The sequence below is a fragment of the Anolis sagrei genome, chromosome X, assembly GCF_037176765.1.
Source record: "Anolis sagrei isolate rAnoSag1 chromosome X, rAnoSag1.mat, whole genome shotgun sequence".
In the NCBI taxonomy this organism is placed as follows: domain Eukaryota; kingdom Metazoa; phylum Chordata; class Lepidosauria; order Squamata; family Dactyloidae; genus Anolis; species Anolis sagrei.
This window is the reverse complement of record NC_090034.1, coordinates 5,725,375-5,742,800: the sequence shown is the minus strand read 5'-3', so window position 1 is coordinate 5,742,800 and position 17,426 is coordinate 5,725,375. Positions and strand designations below refer to the sequence as shown.

The window sequence follows — 17,426 nt, the reverse complement described above, 5'->3', positions numbered from 1 at the left end:
TGCCGAAGCCCCGCCCACACCCACTGACGCCCCGCCCCTGCACTCCTCCTCCTCCTCCCATCCCCCTCTGCCAAAGCCCCGCCCACACCCACCGACGCCCTGTCCTACACTCCTCCTCCACCACCCACCCCCTCTGCCGAAGCCCCGCCCACACCCACTGACGCCCCGCCCCTGCACTCCTCCTCCTCCCATCCCCCTCTGCCAAAGCCCCGCCCACACCCACCGACGCCCCGCCCCTGCACTCCTCCTCCTCCTCCCATCCCCCTCTGCCAAAGCCCTGCCCACACCCACCGACGCCCTGCCCTACACTCCTCCTCCACCACCCACCCCCTCTGCCGAAGCCCCGCCCACACCCACTGACGCCCCGCCCCTGCACTCCTCCTCCTCCTCCCATCCCCCTCTGCCAAAGCCCTGCCCACACCCACCGACGCCCTGCCCTACACTCCTCCTTCTCCACCCACCCCCCTCTGCCGAAGCCCCGCCCACACCCACCGACGCCCTGTCCTACACTCCTCCTCCACCACCCACCCCCTCTGCCGAAGCCCCGCCCACACCCACTGACGCCCCGCCCCTGCACTCCTCCTCCTCCTCCCATCCCCCTCTGCCAAAGCCCCGCCCACACCCACCGACGCCCTGTCCTACACTCCTCCTCCACCACCCACCCCCTCTGCCGAAGCCCCGCCCACACCCACTGACGCCCCGCCCCTGCACTCCTCCTCCTCCCATCCCCCTCTGCCAAAGCCCCGCCCACACCCACCGACGCCCCGCCCCTGCACTCCTCCTCCTCCTCCCATCCCCCTCTGCCAAAGCCCTGCCCACACCCACCGACGCCCTGCCCTACACTCCTCCTCCACCACCCACCCCCTCTGCCGAAGCCCCGCCCACACCCACTGACGCCCCGCCCCTGCACTCCTCCTCCTCCTCCCATCCCCCTCTGCCAAAGCCCTGCCCACACCCACCGACGCCCTGCCCTACACTCCTCCTTCTCCACCCACCCCCCTCTGCCGAAGCCCCGCCCACACCCACCGACGCCCTGCCCTACACTCCTCCTCCTCCACCCACCCCCCTCTGCCAAAGCCCCGCCCACACCCACCGACGCCCTGCCCTACACTCCTCCTCCTCCACCACCCACCCCCTCTGCCGAAGCCCCACCCACACCCACTGACGCCCCGCCCCTGCACTCCTCCTCCTCCTCCCATCCCCCTCTGCCAAAGCCCCGCCCACACCCACCGACGCCCTGCCCTACACTCCTCCTCCACCACCCACCCCCTCTGCCGAAGCCCCGCCCACACCCACTGACGCCCCGCCCCTGCACTCCTCCTCCTCCCATCCCCCTCTGCCAAAGCCCCGCCCACACCCACCGACGCCCTGCCCTACACTCCTCCTCCACCACCCACCCCCTCTGCCGAAGCCCCGCCCACACCCACTGACGCCCCGCCCCTGCACTCCTCCTCCTCCTCCCATCCCCCTCTGCCAAAGCCCCGCCCACACCCACCGACGCCCTGTCCTACACTCCTCCTCCACCACCCACCCCCTCTGCCGAAGCCCCGCCCACACCCACTGACGCCCCGCCCCTGCACTCCTCCTCCTCCCATCCCCCTCTGCCAAAGCCCCGCCCACACCCACCGACGCCCCGCCCCTGCACTCCTACTCCTCCTCCCATCCCCCTCTGCCAAAGCCCTGCCCACACCCACCGACGCCCTGCCCTACACTCCTCCTCCACCACCCACCCCCTCTGCCGAAGCCCCGCCCACACCCACTGACGCCCCGCCCCTGCACTCCTCCTCCTCCTCCCATCCCCCTCTGCCAAAGCCCCGCCCACACCCACCGACGCCCTGCCCTACACTCCTCCTCCTCCACCACCCACCCCCTCTGCCGAAGCCCCACCCACACCCACTGACGCCCCGCCCCTGCACTCCTCCTCCTCCTCCCATCCCCCTCTGCCAAAGCCCTGCCCACACCCACCGACGCCCTGCCCTACACTCCTCCTCCACCACCCACCCCCTCTGCCGAAGCCCCGCCCACACCCACTGACGCCCCGCCCCTGCACTCCTCCTCCTCCTCCCCTCCCCCTCTGCCAAAGCCCCGCCCACACCCACTGACGCCCCGCCCCTGCACTCCTCCTCCTCCTCCCATCCCCCTCTGCCGAAGCCCCGCCCACACCCACCGACGCCCTGCCCTACACTCCTCCTCCACCCACCCCCCTCTGCCGAAGCCCCGCCCACACCCACCGACGCCCTGCCCTACACTCCTCCTTCTCCACCCACCCCCCTCTGCCGAAGCCCCGCCCACACCCACTGACGCCCCGCCCCTGCACTCCTCCTCCTCCTCCCATCCCCCTCTGCCGAAGCCCTGCCCACACCCACTGACGCCCCGCCCCTGCACTCCTCCTCCTCCTCCCATCCCCCTCTGCCGAAGCCCTGCCCACACCCACTGACACCCCGCCCCTGCACTCCTCCTCCTCCTCCCATCCCCCTCTGCCGAAGCCCTGCCCACACCCACTGACGCCCCGCCCCTGCACTCCTCCTCCTCCTCCCATCCCCCTCTGCCGAAGCCCCGCCCACACCCACTGACGCCCCGCCCCTGCACTCCTCCTCCTCCTCCCATCCCCCTCTGCCAAAGCCCCGCCCACACCCACCGACGCCCTGTCCTACACTCCTCCTCCACCACCCACCCCCTCTGCCGAAGCCCCGCCCACACCCACTGACGCCCCGCCCCTGCACTCCTCCTCCTCCCATCCCCCTCTGCCAAAGCCCCGCCCACACCCACCGACGCCCTGCCCTACACTCCTCCTCCACCACCCACCCCCTCTGCCGAAGCCCCGCCCACACCCACTGACGCCCCGCCCCTGCACTCCTCCTCCTCCTCCCATCCCCCTCTGCCAAAGCCCCGCCCACACCCACCGACGCCCTGTCCTACACTCCTCCTCCACCACCCACCCCCTCTGCCGAAGCCCCGCCCACACCCACTGACGCCCCGCCCCTGCACTCCTCCTCCTCCTCCCATCCCCCTCTGCCAAAGCCCTGCCCACACCCACCGACGCCCTGCCCTACACTCCTCCTCCACCACCCACCCCCTCTGCCGAAGCCCCGCCCACACCCACCGACGCCCCGCCCCTGCACTCCTCCTCCTCCTCCCATCCCCCTCTGCCAAAGCCCCGCCCACACCCACCGACGCCCTGCCCTACACTCCTCCTCCACCACCCACCCCCTCTGCCGAAGCCCCGCCCACACCCACTGACGCCCCGCCCCTGCACTCCTCCTCCTCCTCCCATCCCCCTCTGCCAAAGCCCTGCCCACACCCACCGACGCCCTGCCCTACACTCCTCCTCCACCACCCACCCCCTCTGCCGAAGCCCCGCCCACACCCACCGACGCCCCGCCCCTGCACTCCTCCTCCTCCTCCCATCCCCCTCTGCCAAAGCCCTGCCCACACCCACCGACGCCCTGTCCTACACTCCTCCTCCACCACCCACCCCCTCTGCCGAAGCCCCGCCCACACCCACTGACGCCCCGCCCCTGCACTCCTCCTCCTCCCATCCCCCTCTGCCAAAGCCCCGCCCACACCCACCGACGCCCTGCCCTACACTCCTCCTCCACCACCCACCCCCTCTGCCGAAGCCCCGCCCACACCCACTGACGCCCCGCCCCTGCACTCCTCCTCCTCCTCCCATCCCCCTCTGCCAAAGCCCCGCCCACACCCACCAACGCCCTGCCCTACACTCCTCCTCCACCACCCACCCCCTCTGCCGAAGCCCCGCCCACACCCACTGACGCCCCGCCCCTGCACTCCTCCTCCTCCTCCCATCCCCCTCTGCCAAAGCCCCGCCCACACCCACCGACGCCCTGTCCTACACTCCTCCTCCACCACCCACCCCCTCTGCCGAAGCCCCGCCCACACCCACTGACGCCCCGCCCCTGCACTCCTCCTCCTCCTCCCATCCCCCTCTGCCAAAGCCCCGCCCACACCCACCGACGCCCTGCCCTACACTCCTCCTCCACCACCCACCCCCTCTGCCGAAGCCCCGCCCACACCCACTGACGCCCCGCCCCTGCACTCCTCCTCCTCCTCCCATCCCCCTCTGCCAAAGCCCTGCCCACACCCACCGACGCCCTGCCCTACACTCCTCCTCCACCACCCACCCCCTCTGCCGAAGCCCCGCCCACACCCACCGACGCCCCGCCCCTGCACTCCTCCTCCTCCTCCCATCCCCCTCTGCCAAAGCCCTGCCCACACCCACCGACGCCCTGTCCTACACTCCTCCTCCACCACCCACCCCCTCTGCCGAAGCCCCGCCCACACCCACTGACGCCCCGCCCCTGCACTCCTCCTCCTCCCATCCCCCTCTGCCAAAGCCCCGCCCACACCCACCGACGCCCCGCCCCTGCACTCCTCCTCCTCCTCCCATCCCCCTCTGCCAAAGCCCTGCCCACACCCACCGACGCCCTGTCCTACACTCCTCCTCCACCACCCACCCCCTCTGCCGAAGCCCCGCCCACACCCACTGACGCCCCGCCCCTGCACTCCTCCTCCTCCTCCCATCCCCCTCTGCCAAAGCCCTGCCCACACCCACCGACGCCCTGCCCTACACTCCTCCTCCACCACCCACCCCCTCTGCCGAAGCCCCGCCCACACCCACCGACGCCCCGCCCCTGCACTCCTCCTTCTCCTCCCATCCCCCTCTGCCAAAGCCCCGCCCACACCCACCGACGCCCCGCCCCTGCACTCCTCCTCCTCCTCCCATCCCCCTCTGCCAAAGCCCTGCCCACACCCACCGATGCCCTGTCCTACACTCCTCCTCCACCACCCACCCCCTCTGCCGAAGCCCCGCCCACACCCACTGACGCCCCGCCCCTGCACTCCTCCTCCTCCTCCCATCCCCCTCTGCCAAAGCCCTGCCCACACCCACCGACGCCCTGCCCTACACTCCTCCTCCACCACCCACCCCCTCTGCCGAAGCCCCGCCCACACCCACCGACGCCCCGCCCCTGCACTCCTCCTCCTCCTCCCATCCCCCTCTGCCAAAGCCCCGCCCACACCCACCGACGCCCTGCCCTACACTTCTCCTCCACCACCCACCCCCTCTGCCGAAGCCCCGCCCACACCCACTGACGCCCCGCCCCTGCACTCCTCCTCCTCCCATCCCCCTCTGCCAAAGCCCCGCCCACACCCACCGACGCCCCGCCCCTGCACTCCTCCTCCTCCTCCCATCCCCCTCTGCCAAAGCCCTGCCCACACCCACCGACGCCCTGCCCTACACTCCTCCTCCACCACCCACCCCCTCTGCCGAAGCCCCGCCCACACCCACCGACGCCCCGCCCCTGCACTCCTCCTCCTCCTCCCATCCCCCTCTGCCAAAGCCCTGCCCACACCCACCGACGCCCTGTCCTACACTCCTCCTCCACCACCCACCCCCTCTGCCGAAGCCCCGCCCACACCCACTGACGCCCCGCCCCTGCACTCCTCCTCCTCCCATCCCCCTCTGCCAAAGCCCCGCCCACACCCACCGACGCCCCGCCCCTGCACTCCTCCTCCTCCTCCCATCCCCCTCTGCCAAAGCCCTGCCCACACCCACCGACGCCCTGTCCTACACTCCTCCTCCACCACCCACCCCCTCTGCCGAAGCCCCGCCCACACCCACCGACGCCCCGCCCCTGCACTCCTCCTCCTCCTCCCATCCCCCTCTGCCAAAGCCCTGCCCACACCCACCGACGCCCTGTCCTACACTCCTCCTCCACCACCCACCCCCTCTGCCGAAGCCCCGCCCACACCCACCGACGCCCCGCCCCTGCACTCCTCCTCCTCCTCCCATCCCCCTCTGCCAAAGCCCTGCCCACACCCACCGACGCCCTGCCCTACACTCCTCCTCCACCACCCACCCCCTCTGCCGAAGCCCCGCCCACACCCACCGACGCCCCGCCCCTGCACTCCTCCTCCTCCTCCCATCCCCCTCTGCCAAAGCCCTGCCCACACCCACCGACGCCCTGCCCTACACTCCTCCTCCACCACCCACCCCCTCTGCCGAAGCCCCGCCCACACCCACCGACGCCCTGCCCCTGCACTCCTCCTCCTCCTCCCATCCCCCTCTGCCAAAGCCCCGCCCACACCCACCGACGCCCCGCCCCTGCACTCCTCCTCCTCCTCCCATCCCCCTCTGCCAAAGCCCTGCCCACACCCACCGACGCCCTGTCCTACACTCCTCCTCCACCACCCACCCCCTCTGCCGAAGCCCCGCCCACACCCACTGACGCCCCGCCCCTGCACTCCTCCTCCTCCTCCCATCCCCCTCTGCCAAAGCCCTGCCCACACCCACCGACGCCCTGCCCTACACTCCTCCTCCACCACCCACCCCCTCTGCCGAAGCCCCGCCCACACCCACCGACGCCCCGCCCCTGCACTCCTCCTCCTCCTCCCATCCCCCTCTGCCAAAGCCCCGCCCACACCCACCGACGCCCTGCCCTACACTCCTCCTCCACCACCCACCCCCTCTGCCGAAGCCCCGCCCACACCCACCGACGCCCCGCCCCTGCACTCCTCCTCCTCCTCCCATCCCCCTCTGCCAAAGCCCTGCCCACACCCACCGACGCCCTGTCCTACACTCCTCCTCCACCACCCACCCCCTCTGCCGAAGCCCCGCCCACACCCACCGACGCCCCGCCCCTGCACTCCTCCTCCTCCTCCCATCCCCCTCTGCCAAAGCCCTGCCCACACCCACCGACGCCCTGCCCTACACTCCTCCTCCACCACCCACCCCCTCTGCCGAAGCCCCGCCCACACCCACCGACGCCCCGCCCCTGCACTCCTCCTCCTCCTCCCATCCCCCTCTGCCAAAGCCCCGCCCACACCCACCGACGCCCTGCCCTACACTCCTCCTCCACCACCCACCCCCTCTGCCGAAGCCCCGCCCACACCCACTGACGCCCCGCCCCTGCACTCCTCCTCCTCCTCCCATCCCCCTCTGCCAAAGCCCCGCCCACACCCACCGACGCCCTGCCCTACACTCCTCCTCCACCACCCACCCCCTCTGCCGAAGCCCCGCCCACACCCACCGACGCCCCGCCCCTGCACTCCTCCTCCTCCTCCCATCCCCCTCTGCCAAAGCCCTGCCCACACCCACCGACGCCCTGCCCTACACTCCTCCTCCACCACCCACCCCCTCTGCCGAAGCCCCGCCCACACCCACCGACGCCCCGCCCCTGCACTCCTCCTCCTCCTCCCATCCCCCTCTGCCAAAGCCCTGCCCACACCCACCGACGCCCTGCCCTACACTCCTCCTCCACCACCCACCCCCTCTGCCGAAGCCCCGCCCACACCCACTGACGCCCCGCCCCTGCACTCCTCCTCCTCCTCCCATCCCCCTCTGCCAAAGCCCTGCCCACACCCACCGACGCCCTGCCCTACACTCCTCCTCCACCACCCACCCCCTCTGCCGAAGCCCCGCCCACACCCACCGACGCCCCGCCCCTGCACTCCTCCTCCTCCTCCCATCCCCCTCTGCCAAAGCCCTGCCCACACCCACCGACGCCCTGCCCTACACTCCTCCTCCACCACCCACCCCCTCTGCCGAAGCCCCGCCCACACCCACCGACGCCCCGCCCCTGCACTCCTCCTCCTCCTCCTCCCACCCCCCTCCGTTGAAGCTGCTGGGATTTATAGTTTACCTATAATCAAAGCATTCTGAACTTCACCAAAGACGGAATTAAACCAAACGTGGCACACAGGACTCCCATGACCCAACAGAAAGCACGAGAAGGGTTTGGTAAGCAATGGGAAGGAAGAAAGGAAGGAGGGAAGGCAGGAAAGAAAGAGGTACCAAAGGAAGGAAGATGAGAAAGCAGAAAGGAAAGAAAAATAAAAGGAAGGAAAGGCAGGAAAGAGGTAAAGAAGGAAGGAGAAAAGGAAATAAAAAATGAAAGAAGGAAGGAAACATGGAGGGAAGAAAGGAGGCAAAGGAAGAAAGGTGGAGGGAATGAAGGAAAGAGAGAAGGATGAAACCAAGGAGCGCAAGAAAGAAGGAAGGAAGGAAGGAAGGAAGGAAGGAAGGAAGGAAGGAAGGAAGGAAGGAAAGAAAGAGGTAGAGAAGGAAGAAAGGAGAGAAAGGGGGAGAAAAAGGGGGAAGGAATAGGTAGGTACCTCTCTTTCATAATACTCCAGTTATCTACCTCTGCTTTGAAAAGATTTACTATAGGCCACAGCAACGCGTGGCAGGGTACAGCTAGTTCTTCTTTAAGAAGGGAATGGCTGCTTTTCGATTGGCCCTTGCTGCTTCCTCGAAAGGCAGACATTCTCTTTCTCCCCCTTGCCAAAGTCTGCAGGGAAGATGTTTGAAAGATTCCTCTTTAGAAGAGTGTTGAATAATACAGAGCAATTTGGGATCATTATGGCTGGAAGGCAACATTTCCAAGCTCGAGGGCCATTGTTGTGTAGTTGCTTCCTCTCATATCTGCATTGCAACAGTCTCTTAAGACTGAGGTGACATTCTTTCTTTTTGTGTTTCTCCTTCCTTCAGGTGCGTGAGCATTTCCTCCTTGGCCTTCAGCATGGATGGCATGTTTCTCTCGGCCTCCAGTAACACAGAGACAGTGCACATTTTCAAATTGGAGACTGTGAAAGAGAAGTAAGTCATAGAATCATAGAATCAAAGAGTTGGAAGAGACCTCCTGGGCCATCCAGTCCAACCCCCTGCCAAGAAGCAGGAATATTGCATTCAAATCACCCCTGACAGATGGCCATCCAGCCTTTGTTTAAAAGCTTCCAAAGAAGGAGCCTCCACCACACTCCGGGGCAGAGAGTTCCACTGCTGAACGGCTCTCACAGTCAGGAAGTTCTTCCTCGTGTTCAGATGGAATCTCCTCTCTTGTAGTTTGTTCCATTGCGTCCTAGTCTCCAGGGAAGCAGAAAACAAGCTTGCTCCCTCCTCCCTGTGACTTCCTCTCACATATTTATACATGGCTATCATATCTCCTCTCAGCCTTCTCTTCTTCAGGCTAAACATGCCCAGCTCCTTAAGCCGCTCCTCATAGGGCTTGTTCTCCAGACCCTTGATCATTTTAGTCGCCCTCCTCTGGACACATTCCAGCTTGTCAATATCTCTCTTGAATTGTGGTGGCCAGAATTGGACACAATATTCCAGGTGTGGTCTCACCAAAGCGGAATAGAGCATGGGGAGCATGACTTCCCTAGATCTAGACACTAGGCTCCTCTTGATGCAGGCCAACATCCCATTGGCTTTTTTTGCCGCCACATCACATTGTTGGCTCATGTTTAACTTGTTGTCCACGAGGACTCCAAGATCTTTTTCACACATACTGCTCTCGAGCCAGGCGTCCCCCATTTTGTATCTTTGCATTTCGTTTTTCCTGCCAAAGTGGAGTATCTTGCATTTGTCCCTGTTGAACTTCATTTTGTTAGTTTTGGCCCATCATCTCTCTAATCTGTCAAGATGGTTTTGAATCCTGCTCCTGTCCTCTGGAGTCTTGGCTCTCCCTCCCAATTTGGTGTCGTCTGCAAACGTGATGATCCTGCCTTCTAGCCCTTCATATAAGTCATTAATAAGTCACTTAATGGAGTTGGATTGGATGGCCCATGGGGTCTTGTCCAACTCTTATGATTCTATGAGGTGAACCGTGGTCATTCCAGCTTCCTTTCTCCGCTTCCAGACCTCAAGAAGAGCCCACGACTTGGACCGGCTACTTTGGGAAAGTCCTGATGGTCTCCACAAACTACCTGCCTGCCCAGGTCACAGAAATGTTCAACCAAGGCCGAGCCTTTGCCACCGTCCGCCTCCCGTTCTGTGGGCACAAAAACATCTGCGCCTTGGCCACGTGAGTGAAGGGGTGTCTGAGAAGGCGATGCTGACTCTGAACCCTGGATTTTGGGGGAGAGAGAGATCACAAAGAAGGGCTTTTGCTTTACAAGCGTTTCAGAGCCATCTCTGTTCATTGTTGCTTGTTATACAGGGTGCAGCAGCATAACTTCCTGTTTTCAAAACTTAATAAAACCCATTGTATGAATCAGATTTTTTTTTATGATGTAGGCACATACCTAAAGTTTTGTTTTACGTAGTTTTGAAGATCAAATTAGGTCGGTGACGTCCCCCATTCTCCATACACTGAGTAAACCGATTTCTGGCGTTTGCATGACTCTTGCCAGCATAGCAGGCGTTCTGTTGGCAATTTCTTCCTGGATGTTGGTCGTCAAATCTTGGAGGGTCCTTGGACGATTCACAGAAACACGGGATTTCAAAAAACCCCATAGAAAAATATCCCAAACTACAGCAAAAATTCAATGCTGTGTCGTGCATCTAACAATGAACATACCATATAAAATAATAAAATAATAAAAACAGTAATACAGATTAAAAGCCTACGAAGTGCCACATCATTATTTCCAAACTTCATAGTTTTCCCATAGATGTTATACAGACTCCTAGGTTAGAATGATATAGTAACTAAACCTCCACTCCCTAGCAATTCCCCCCCCCCCCTCCTTGACACAACCTAAATTCCTGATAAAATATGATCTTATGGGTTGTTATCATGAGGTACAGTGGTACAAACTGCTATTGTGTGAATATATAATGTTAAGGGTACAAGGTGCCAAGATTTTAAAGCAGTTGACCATAGAGTGAAGGGGTGTCAATATTTAGATCTTAAAATTCTGTCATAAATCAAAATAGCAAAGATACAGTGAACAGAACCCAATCAGAAGAGCTTACTGGAGATATTCCGGCCTCTTCTATAGCAGCCACAGGAGCATTCTCCTCTAGCCCTGCCTCAGTTTTTGTAGCTGCACCCCCCTGGAGTTGGTTAGTCACTCCTAGCTGGAAATGGCCTGGGGTTGGGCCTTCTTCACGAGGAGCCCCAAAGCCAGGAGCAGGAGAGGTTGCTGGAGATGTTCGGGCCTCACAATGTCTCCAGGGCAATATGGCTCTCTTTGTGGCTCTTTCCTTCATTGCTTCCTCCCTTTCCCTCATGCACATGTAACTTTTCCCAGTGACATGACAAAGGGCCACTTCACCTAACGACAATCTGGTGGCATTACAGAGGGCCACTTCACCTACCAACAACTTTTGTGGTATAAACATACATATATATTTTGATACTTTGAGATAGACAAACAGACATACACACACACATACACACACATACATACATATATATGGTGAAGGTAAAGGTTTCCCCTGACATTAAGTCTAGTCGTGTCTGACTCTGGAGGTTGGTGCTCATCTCCATTTCTAAGCCAAAGAGCCAGAGTTGCCCATAGACACCTCCAAGGTCATGTGGCCAGCATGACTGCATGGAGTGCCAATATCTTCCTCCAGAAATGCTACCCGTTGATCTACTCACATTTGCATGTTTTTGAACTACTAGGTTGGCAGAAGCTGGGCCTAACAGCGGGAACTCACCCTTCTCGTCAGATTCGAACTGCTGACCTTTCGGTCAGCAAGTTCAGCAGCTCAACAGGGAGCATATATATGGGTGTGTGTGTGTGTGTAATCTTCCAGTCCATGAAGCCAAGTTTGTAGGTGGCAAAAAATCTAGAATCCTGTCGAGGATTTGCTGCATTTTCTTAAGTGCATTTCTGTATGTGAGAATTAGGACTGGGCAGTTCCACAATATCCATTTTCAGCAAGGGATGCTGTGCTGTCCCCACACATCAGGACCCTGACTTGAATGTAATGAACTTGTTGGTGTCCCATTGCACTTCTTTGCAGTGCACTCACGAGGTTTCTTAGCACCTCTGCTACACAGTTAAGTGAATGGAAAGGTACATGACATAGACTGTAATTGTCAGGATCACCGTATCAGCCTGAGAGCTGCTTTGGCTCTCTGCTTTGGCTCTCTGCCATAGAGAAAGGAGGTGGGTATAATTAGGGAAGGCAGTGTAGATATGACATCTATTTTGTGCGGAAAATTTAAACTGAAGTTAACAGACTGTGGGCACAGTATTGGCCACTAGAGGGCAGATGGGAATCGGGGCTGATATATACAGGAGGTTTGAGCGGGAAAACTTTAGAACTGTCTTTTTAAGATTGTGGAAGAATGGAATCTGTAAGCCACTTTGATTCCCTTTTGGGATAAAGAAAGCTGGGATATAAATATAGTAAATATATAATTAAATAAACCACTTGTCTCCAGCATTTTTTGTTGTGAACTTGATTTTAACTCCAAGACATAAAGACAGTTCTAAAGTTTTCCACGCTCAAACCTTCTGTATATGTCAGCCCTAACTCCCATCTGCCTCCTAGTGGTCAAACACTGTACCCACAGTCTGTTAACTGCAGTTTCAGTTTCCCTGCCAAAGCAGAGATCTTATCTACACTACAAGTCCTGTTTACAGAAGAACCTCTCTCTTTGTCTCTTTGTGTATAGGATTCAAAAGATTCCCCGGTTGCTGGTGGGAGCAGCCGATGGTTACCTGTATATATACAACCTGGACCCTCAGGAAGGAGGGGAATGCACACTGATGAAACAGCACAAGTAAGTCTCTTCTTTCAGCTCCACATAGATCTTGTGGGATGACTGTTTCCTGTATTGGATCTCTTCAAATCCATGTTGCGTTCACACGAACCAAAATGAATACAGTGATCACAGCACAGAGCTGAATCATAGAATCATAGAATCAAAGAGTTGGAAGAGACCTCATGGGCCATCCAGTCCAACCCCATTCTGCCAAGAAGTAGGAATATTGCATTCAAATCACCCCTGACAAATGGCCATCCAGCCTCTGCTTAAAAGCTTCCAAAGAAGGAGCCTCCACCACACCCCGGGGCAGAGAGTTCCACTGCTGAACGGCTCTCACAGTCAGGAAGTTCTTCCTCATGTTCAGATGGAATCTCCTCTCTTGTAGTTTGAAGCCATTGTTCCGTTGTGTCCTAGTCTCCAAGGAAGCAGAAAACAAGCTTGCTCCCTCCTCCCTGTGGCTTCCTCTCACATATTTATACATGGCTATCATATCTCCTCTCAGCCTTCTCTTCTTCAGGCTAAACATGCCCAGTTCCCTAAGCCGCTCCTCATAGGGCTTGTTCTCCAGTCCCTTGATCATTTTAGTCACCCTCCTCTGGACACATTCCAGCTTGAACTTAGCTAGTAGTTAGGAAATAAGATCCATCTTTATTTAATTTAAAAGTATTTTATATTAAATGTATTGTCGAAGGCTTTCATGGCCGGAATCACTGGGTTGTTGTAGGTTTTTTCGAGCTATATGGCCATGGTCTAGAGGCATGTCTCCTGACGTTTTGCCTGCATCTATGGCAAGCATCCTCAGAGGTAGTGAGGTCTGTTTGAACTAGGAAAAGGGGTTTATATATCTGTGGAATGACCACGGTGAGACAAAGGACTCTTGTCTGCTGGAGCTAGGTGTGAATGTTTCAACTGACCACCTTGATTAGCATTTGATTGCCTGGCAGTGCCTGGGGGAATCTTTTGTTGAGAGTTGATGAGATGTCCTTGTTTGTTTCCTCTCTGTTGTCGTGCTGTTCTAATTTTGGAGGTTTTTTGTTGTTGTGAGCTAGATTTTAACTCCCAAGATATTCCAGTATTAAAAAACTCTAAAACATGGCCATATAGCCCGAAAAAACCTACAACAACCCACTATTTTATATTAGTTTTTGAATTCTGGAGGATTTTTTGTTGCACGAGAAAGGGGCCATTGTGTCAAGCGGAGAAAGCTTTGGACTTCAATGCTGATACGCTATTTTAGGATACAGTTGTGCTTCAGTTTCTCTCTCTCCTTCCAGTTTCAGAGCAAATCCTTGTGTAAAGGGTTGTCTCTGTGCTGGTGCCTTCACATGCCATATTTGCTTGGAAGCGCCATTTGGCATCACCACGTCAAGGCTGGGATAATGTTCCTCTGGATCTAGCTGCAAATAATAAAAGGAGGGAGAGATTATGGATATAGTAGCAGAGATGGTGGGGAGAGACCTGTGTGCGGCTATGAAGGACTTCGTTCCTTCCCACTTAACCATTACTTTGCATGAAGCTGACCTGATCAACTGGCACTGTGAACAAACAGATTTGGACACAGGCTCATTACAATGCATTACTTAGGTTCCTCTTTTGATCTGAAACAATGGCAGTGATCTGCAAGTTGTCTTGGACGCTCCAGGGAAGATGTTGTTGGTGCTGTCGGCTTTATAGTGATGGTGTTGGTCTCTGTTGCTTGTTTCTTCTCGTAGGTTGGATGGCAGTATGGAGCCAGCCAACGAAATCCTAGAATCCGCGTCACACGACCGGCCATTAGTAGCACAGACGTACAGTGCCGCCGTGGCTAAAGGTACTTACGCACCTTCTTCGCCTACGAGACACGGTAAGGAGCAAGCAGAGGGGACACAGAAGGCTGATGGGAGGGAATGGTCACAAGGTCTTGCTGTCCCTTAACCTCACAGGGTTACTGTGAGTTTTCCAGGCTGTCTAGCCATGTTCCAGAAGCATTCTCTTCTGGCGTTTTGCCCACATCTCTGGCAGGCATCCTCAGGAGTTGTGAAGTCTGTTGGAAACTAGGCAAGTGGGGTTTATATATCTGTGGAATGATGTCCAGGGTGGGAGAAAGAACTCTTGTCTGATAGAGGCAAATGTGAATGTTGCCATTGGCCACCTTGATTAGCATTGAATGGCCTTGCGGCTTCAAAGCCAGGCTGGTAGCTGCCTGGGGGAATCCTTTGTTTGGAGATGTTAAATGGCCCTGATGGTTTCCTGACAGGAATTCCCCTGTTTTTTGAGTGTTGCTCTCTATTTCATGTCCTGATCTTAAAGTATTTTTAATACTGGTAGCCAGTTTGTGTTCATTTTCATAGTTTCCTCCTTTCTGTTGAAAATGTCCACATGCTTCTTGTGGATTTCAGTGGCTTCTCTGTGTCATCTGACATGGTGGTTGTTCGCTTTTCTGTGTTCTCAAATAATAATAATAATAACAACAACAACAACAACAACAACAACAACAACACTTTATTTGTACCCCGCTACCATCTCCCCAAGGGACTCGGTGCGGCTTACATGAGGCCGAGCCCAAACACAACAATACAAGCAAAAATAACAATACAAGCAACTAAAAAACATAGATAATAAAATACACAACATTATCAGTAAGACAACACACAATTAAAAACAGTGGGAAGGCCAAATGTAGAGTTAAAATTGGAAATTATGCTGGGACATGGACGAAAGGTGATAGTGGTGTTTGTGGAAGGGCATACGAGCAGACCTAAAGAAATGTAAAGTGCTTTGGAGGACAAAGTGCTATGGGATCATTATTCTGGGAAGGCACACTGGAACAGCCACGTCTTCAAGCTCCTCCTGAAGACTGCCAGAGTTGGAACCTGTCTGATGTCTTTAGGGAGTGAGTTCCAAAGTCGAGGGGCCACCACCGAAAAGGCCCTCTCTCTTGTCCCCACCAATCGCGCCTGCGATGCTGGTAGGATCGAGAGCAGGGCCTCCCCGGATGATGGAAGGGGTTGTGTGGGTTCGTATACAGAGATGCGGACCCGCCTACCTTCGTGACCACATTTCTGTATACGAACCCACACGATCACTTCGTTCATCTAGAGAGGCTCTGCTCACGATCCCATCTGCTTCACAGGCGCCACTGGTGGGAACGAGGGAGAGGGCCTTCTCAGTGGTGGCCCCGCGACTCTGGAACTCCCTCCCTAAGGACATCAGGCAGGCCCCAACACTGGCAGTCTTTAGAAGGAGCTTGAAAACGTGGATATTCCAGTGTTCCTTCCCAGAATAAGGAATCCTAAGCAATATGTCCTTAATGCACCTTATGAGAGATTTAGAATTGTCTGCACGTCTACCTATCCCAAAACACTCCTCCTATCTCCCTTGAACTCCCCAGCTTTTAACTTAAAATGTTCACATTTGGCCCTGCCTCATGTTTTTAAAATGAGTCGTGTTATTACTGTATTGTTTTTTGCTTTTATAAGTTATTCATTGTTTCGTTGTGGTTGTTTTGTGATGTTGTGGGGCTTGGCCTCTTGTAAGCCGCACCAAGTCGTGCGGGAGATGGTAGCGAGGTATAAGAACAATAAATAAATAAAATAAATAATAATAACTTTTGTTTTTAAACAAGGAATAATCAGCATACAGCCTATGTAGTGTGCAGCTTTTTTTGCCAAGTAAAAGAGTGCACTTTTTGCTTCTGCACACTTCATTCACCAGCAAATACGTCTTTTTTTGTTTTGTTTTGTTCTGTTTTGGTGTCAGGGTTTTGAAAATTGAGGTACACATTAGATTCGATGGCGCATTAGACTTGAGTAAATGAGGGTCCTTTTGTTGATTCCAGGCCTTAGGGACTGTATAAGATTCCCTGCTAACTGTTGTGGTTCCCTTTCTGTCCCGCCAGCCTACAACGAGGACCTGGGGGCAGTTGGGGGCGCATGCCTGGAAGACGACGCCAGCGCCCTGCGTTTGGAGGAAGACAGCGAGCACCCCCCCATGATCCTCCGGACGGACTGAACCCCCGACCTGTGAACTCCACTCCCGAAAACCCCCCAACAGTTGAGGCTCCTCGTTGGTCGATGCTGCTACGAACTCTGACCTGAGCTGAGAGCGAGAAAGAGAGAGAGGATGGATGACAGACTATATATATTATTTTTGAAACAACCCCCCCCCCCCCCCCAAGTAGCTATAGGTCAACTCAGTGCCGAGGGGAAAGGAATGGGGAGGGGAAAACAACGTCTGGTTTCGCTTCAGTGGCTTTTAAACCCTGCTCTATCTTTTAGCTGTGAGGATATATATATATATATGTGTGTGTGTATATATATATATATCTATTTTTGTTGTAACCTGTTGCCAAATCCTGCTGTTTTTTGTGCAGCCTCCGGCACCTTCTAGCTTTGCATGCCTTCTTGTGCCAAGCAAGCAGATCCGTTTTATAACACCCGTTGCAGTTTTTTTTTCCTTTCTATTTTTTTTTCTAAAGGAGACAAATAATGTGTACATAGTATTCAGCAATGGAGTTTGGTCCCGGGTACTTCAGCGGCTCGGACCGGACTTCCACATGGGTTCGTCTTGCGCATGGGCTTTGCGAGCGCATCTGGTGACTTTTGAACAACCCTTCCGCGTTTCCCTTTCTTCGTTTTCTTTCTCGCCCCAACCTGCCTTCCGCTATCCTTTTCCTATCCTTTTCCACCTTTCCTCGGACCATTTTGTTAATTAAAACTTCTTTTGAATGCTGCCTCACTTGTGGGACTGTTGTATTCTCTTACCAATGGGGACAAAATCCCTCTTTAGGTTATTATTATTTTCCTCTTCCCCAAGGATCTGAATTTTTTTCAATGGTGTGATGATATATTCCAAAAGGCAAAGAACTAAACAACATGGCATTTGTATTGTCGAAGGCTTTCATGGCCGGAATCACTGGGTTGCTTTGAGTTTTCTGGGCTGTCTGGCCACGTTCCAGAAGCATTCTCTCCTGACATTTCG

At 56.8% G+C, this 17,426-nt stretch overlaps 1 protein-coding gene across 1 annotated transcript in view; it reads left to right on the top strand.

Moving 5' to 3' along the window:
- The window catches only part of LOC132781570 (WD repeat domain phosphoinositide-interacting protein 2), a 68,365-nt gene extending 51,187 nt beyond the window's left edge, over nucleotides 1-17,178 (top strand). Inside the window, exons 8-12 of the mRNA XM_067473322.1 lie at nucleotides 8,510-8,617; nucleotides 9,660-9,824; nucleotides 12,375-12,482; nucleotides 14,180-14,310; nucleotides 16,345-17,178. Coding sequence (XP_067329423.1) covers nucleotides 8,510-8,617; nucleotides 9,660-9,824; nucleotides 12,375-12,482; nucleotides 14,180-14,310; nucleotides 16,345-16,457 — 625 coding nt within the window. The 3' untranslated portion in view covers nucleotides 16,458-17,178. The remainder of the gene's footprint in view (nucleotides 1-8,509; nucleotides 8,618-9,659; nucleotides 9,825-12,374; nucleotides 12,483-14,179; nucleotides 14,311-16,344) is intronic.
- Nucleotides 17,179-17,426: the final 248 nt, after the last annotated feature.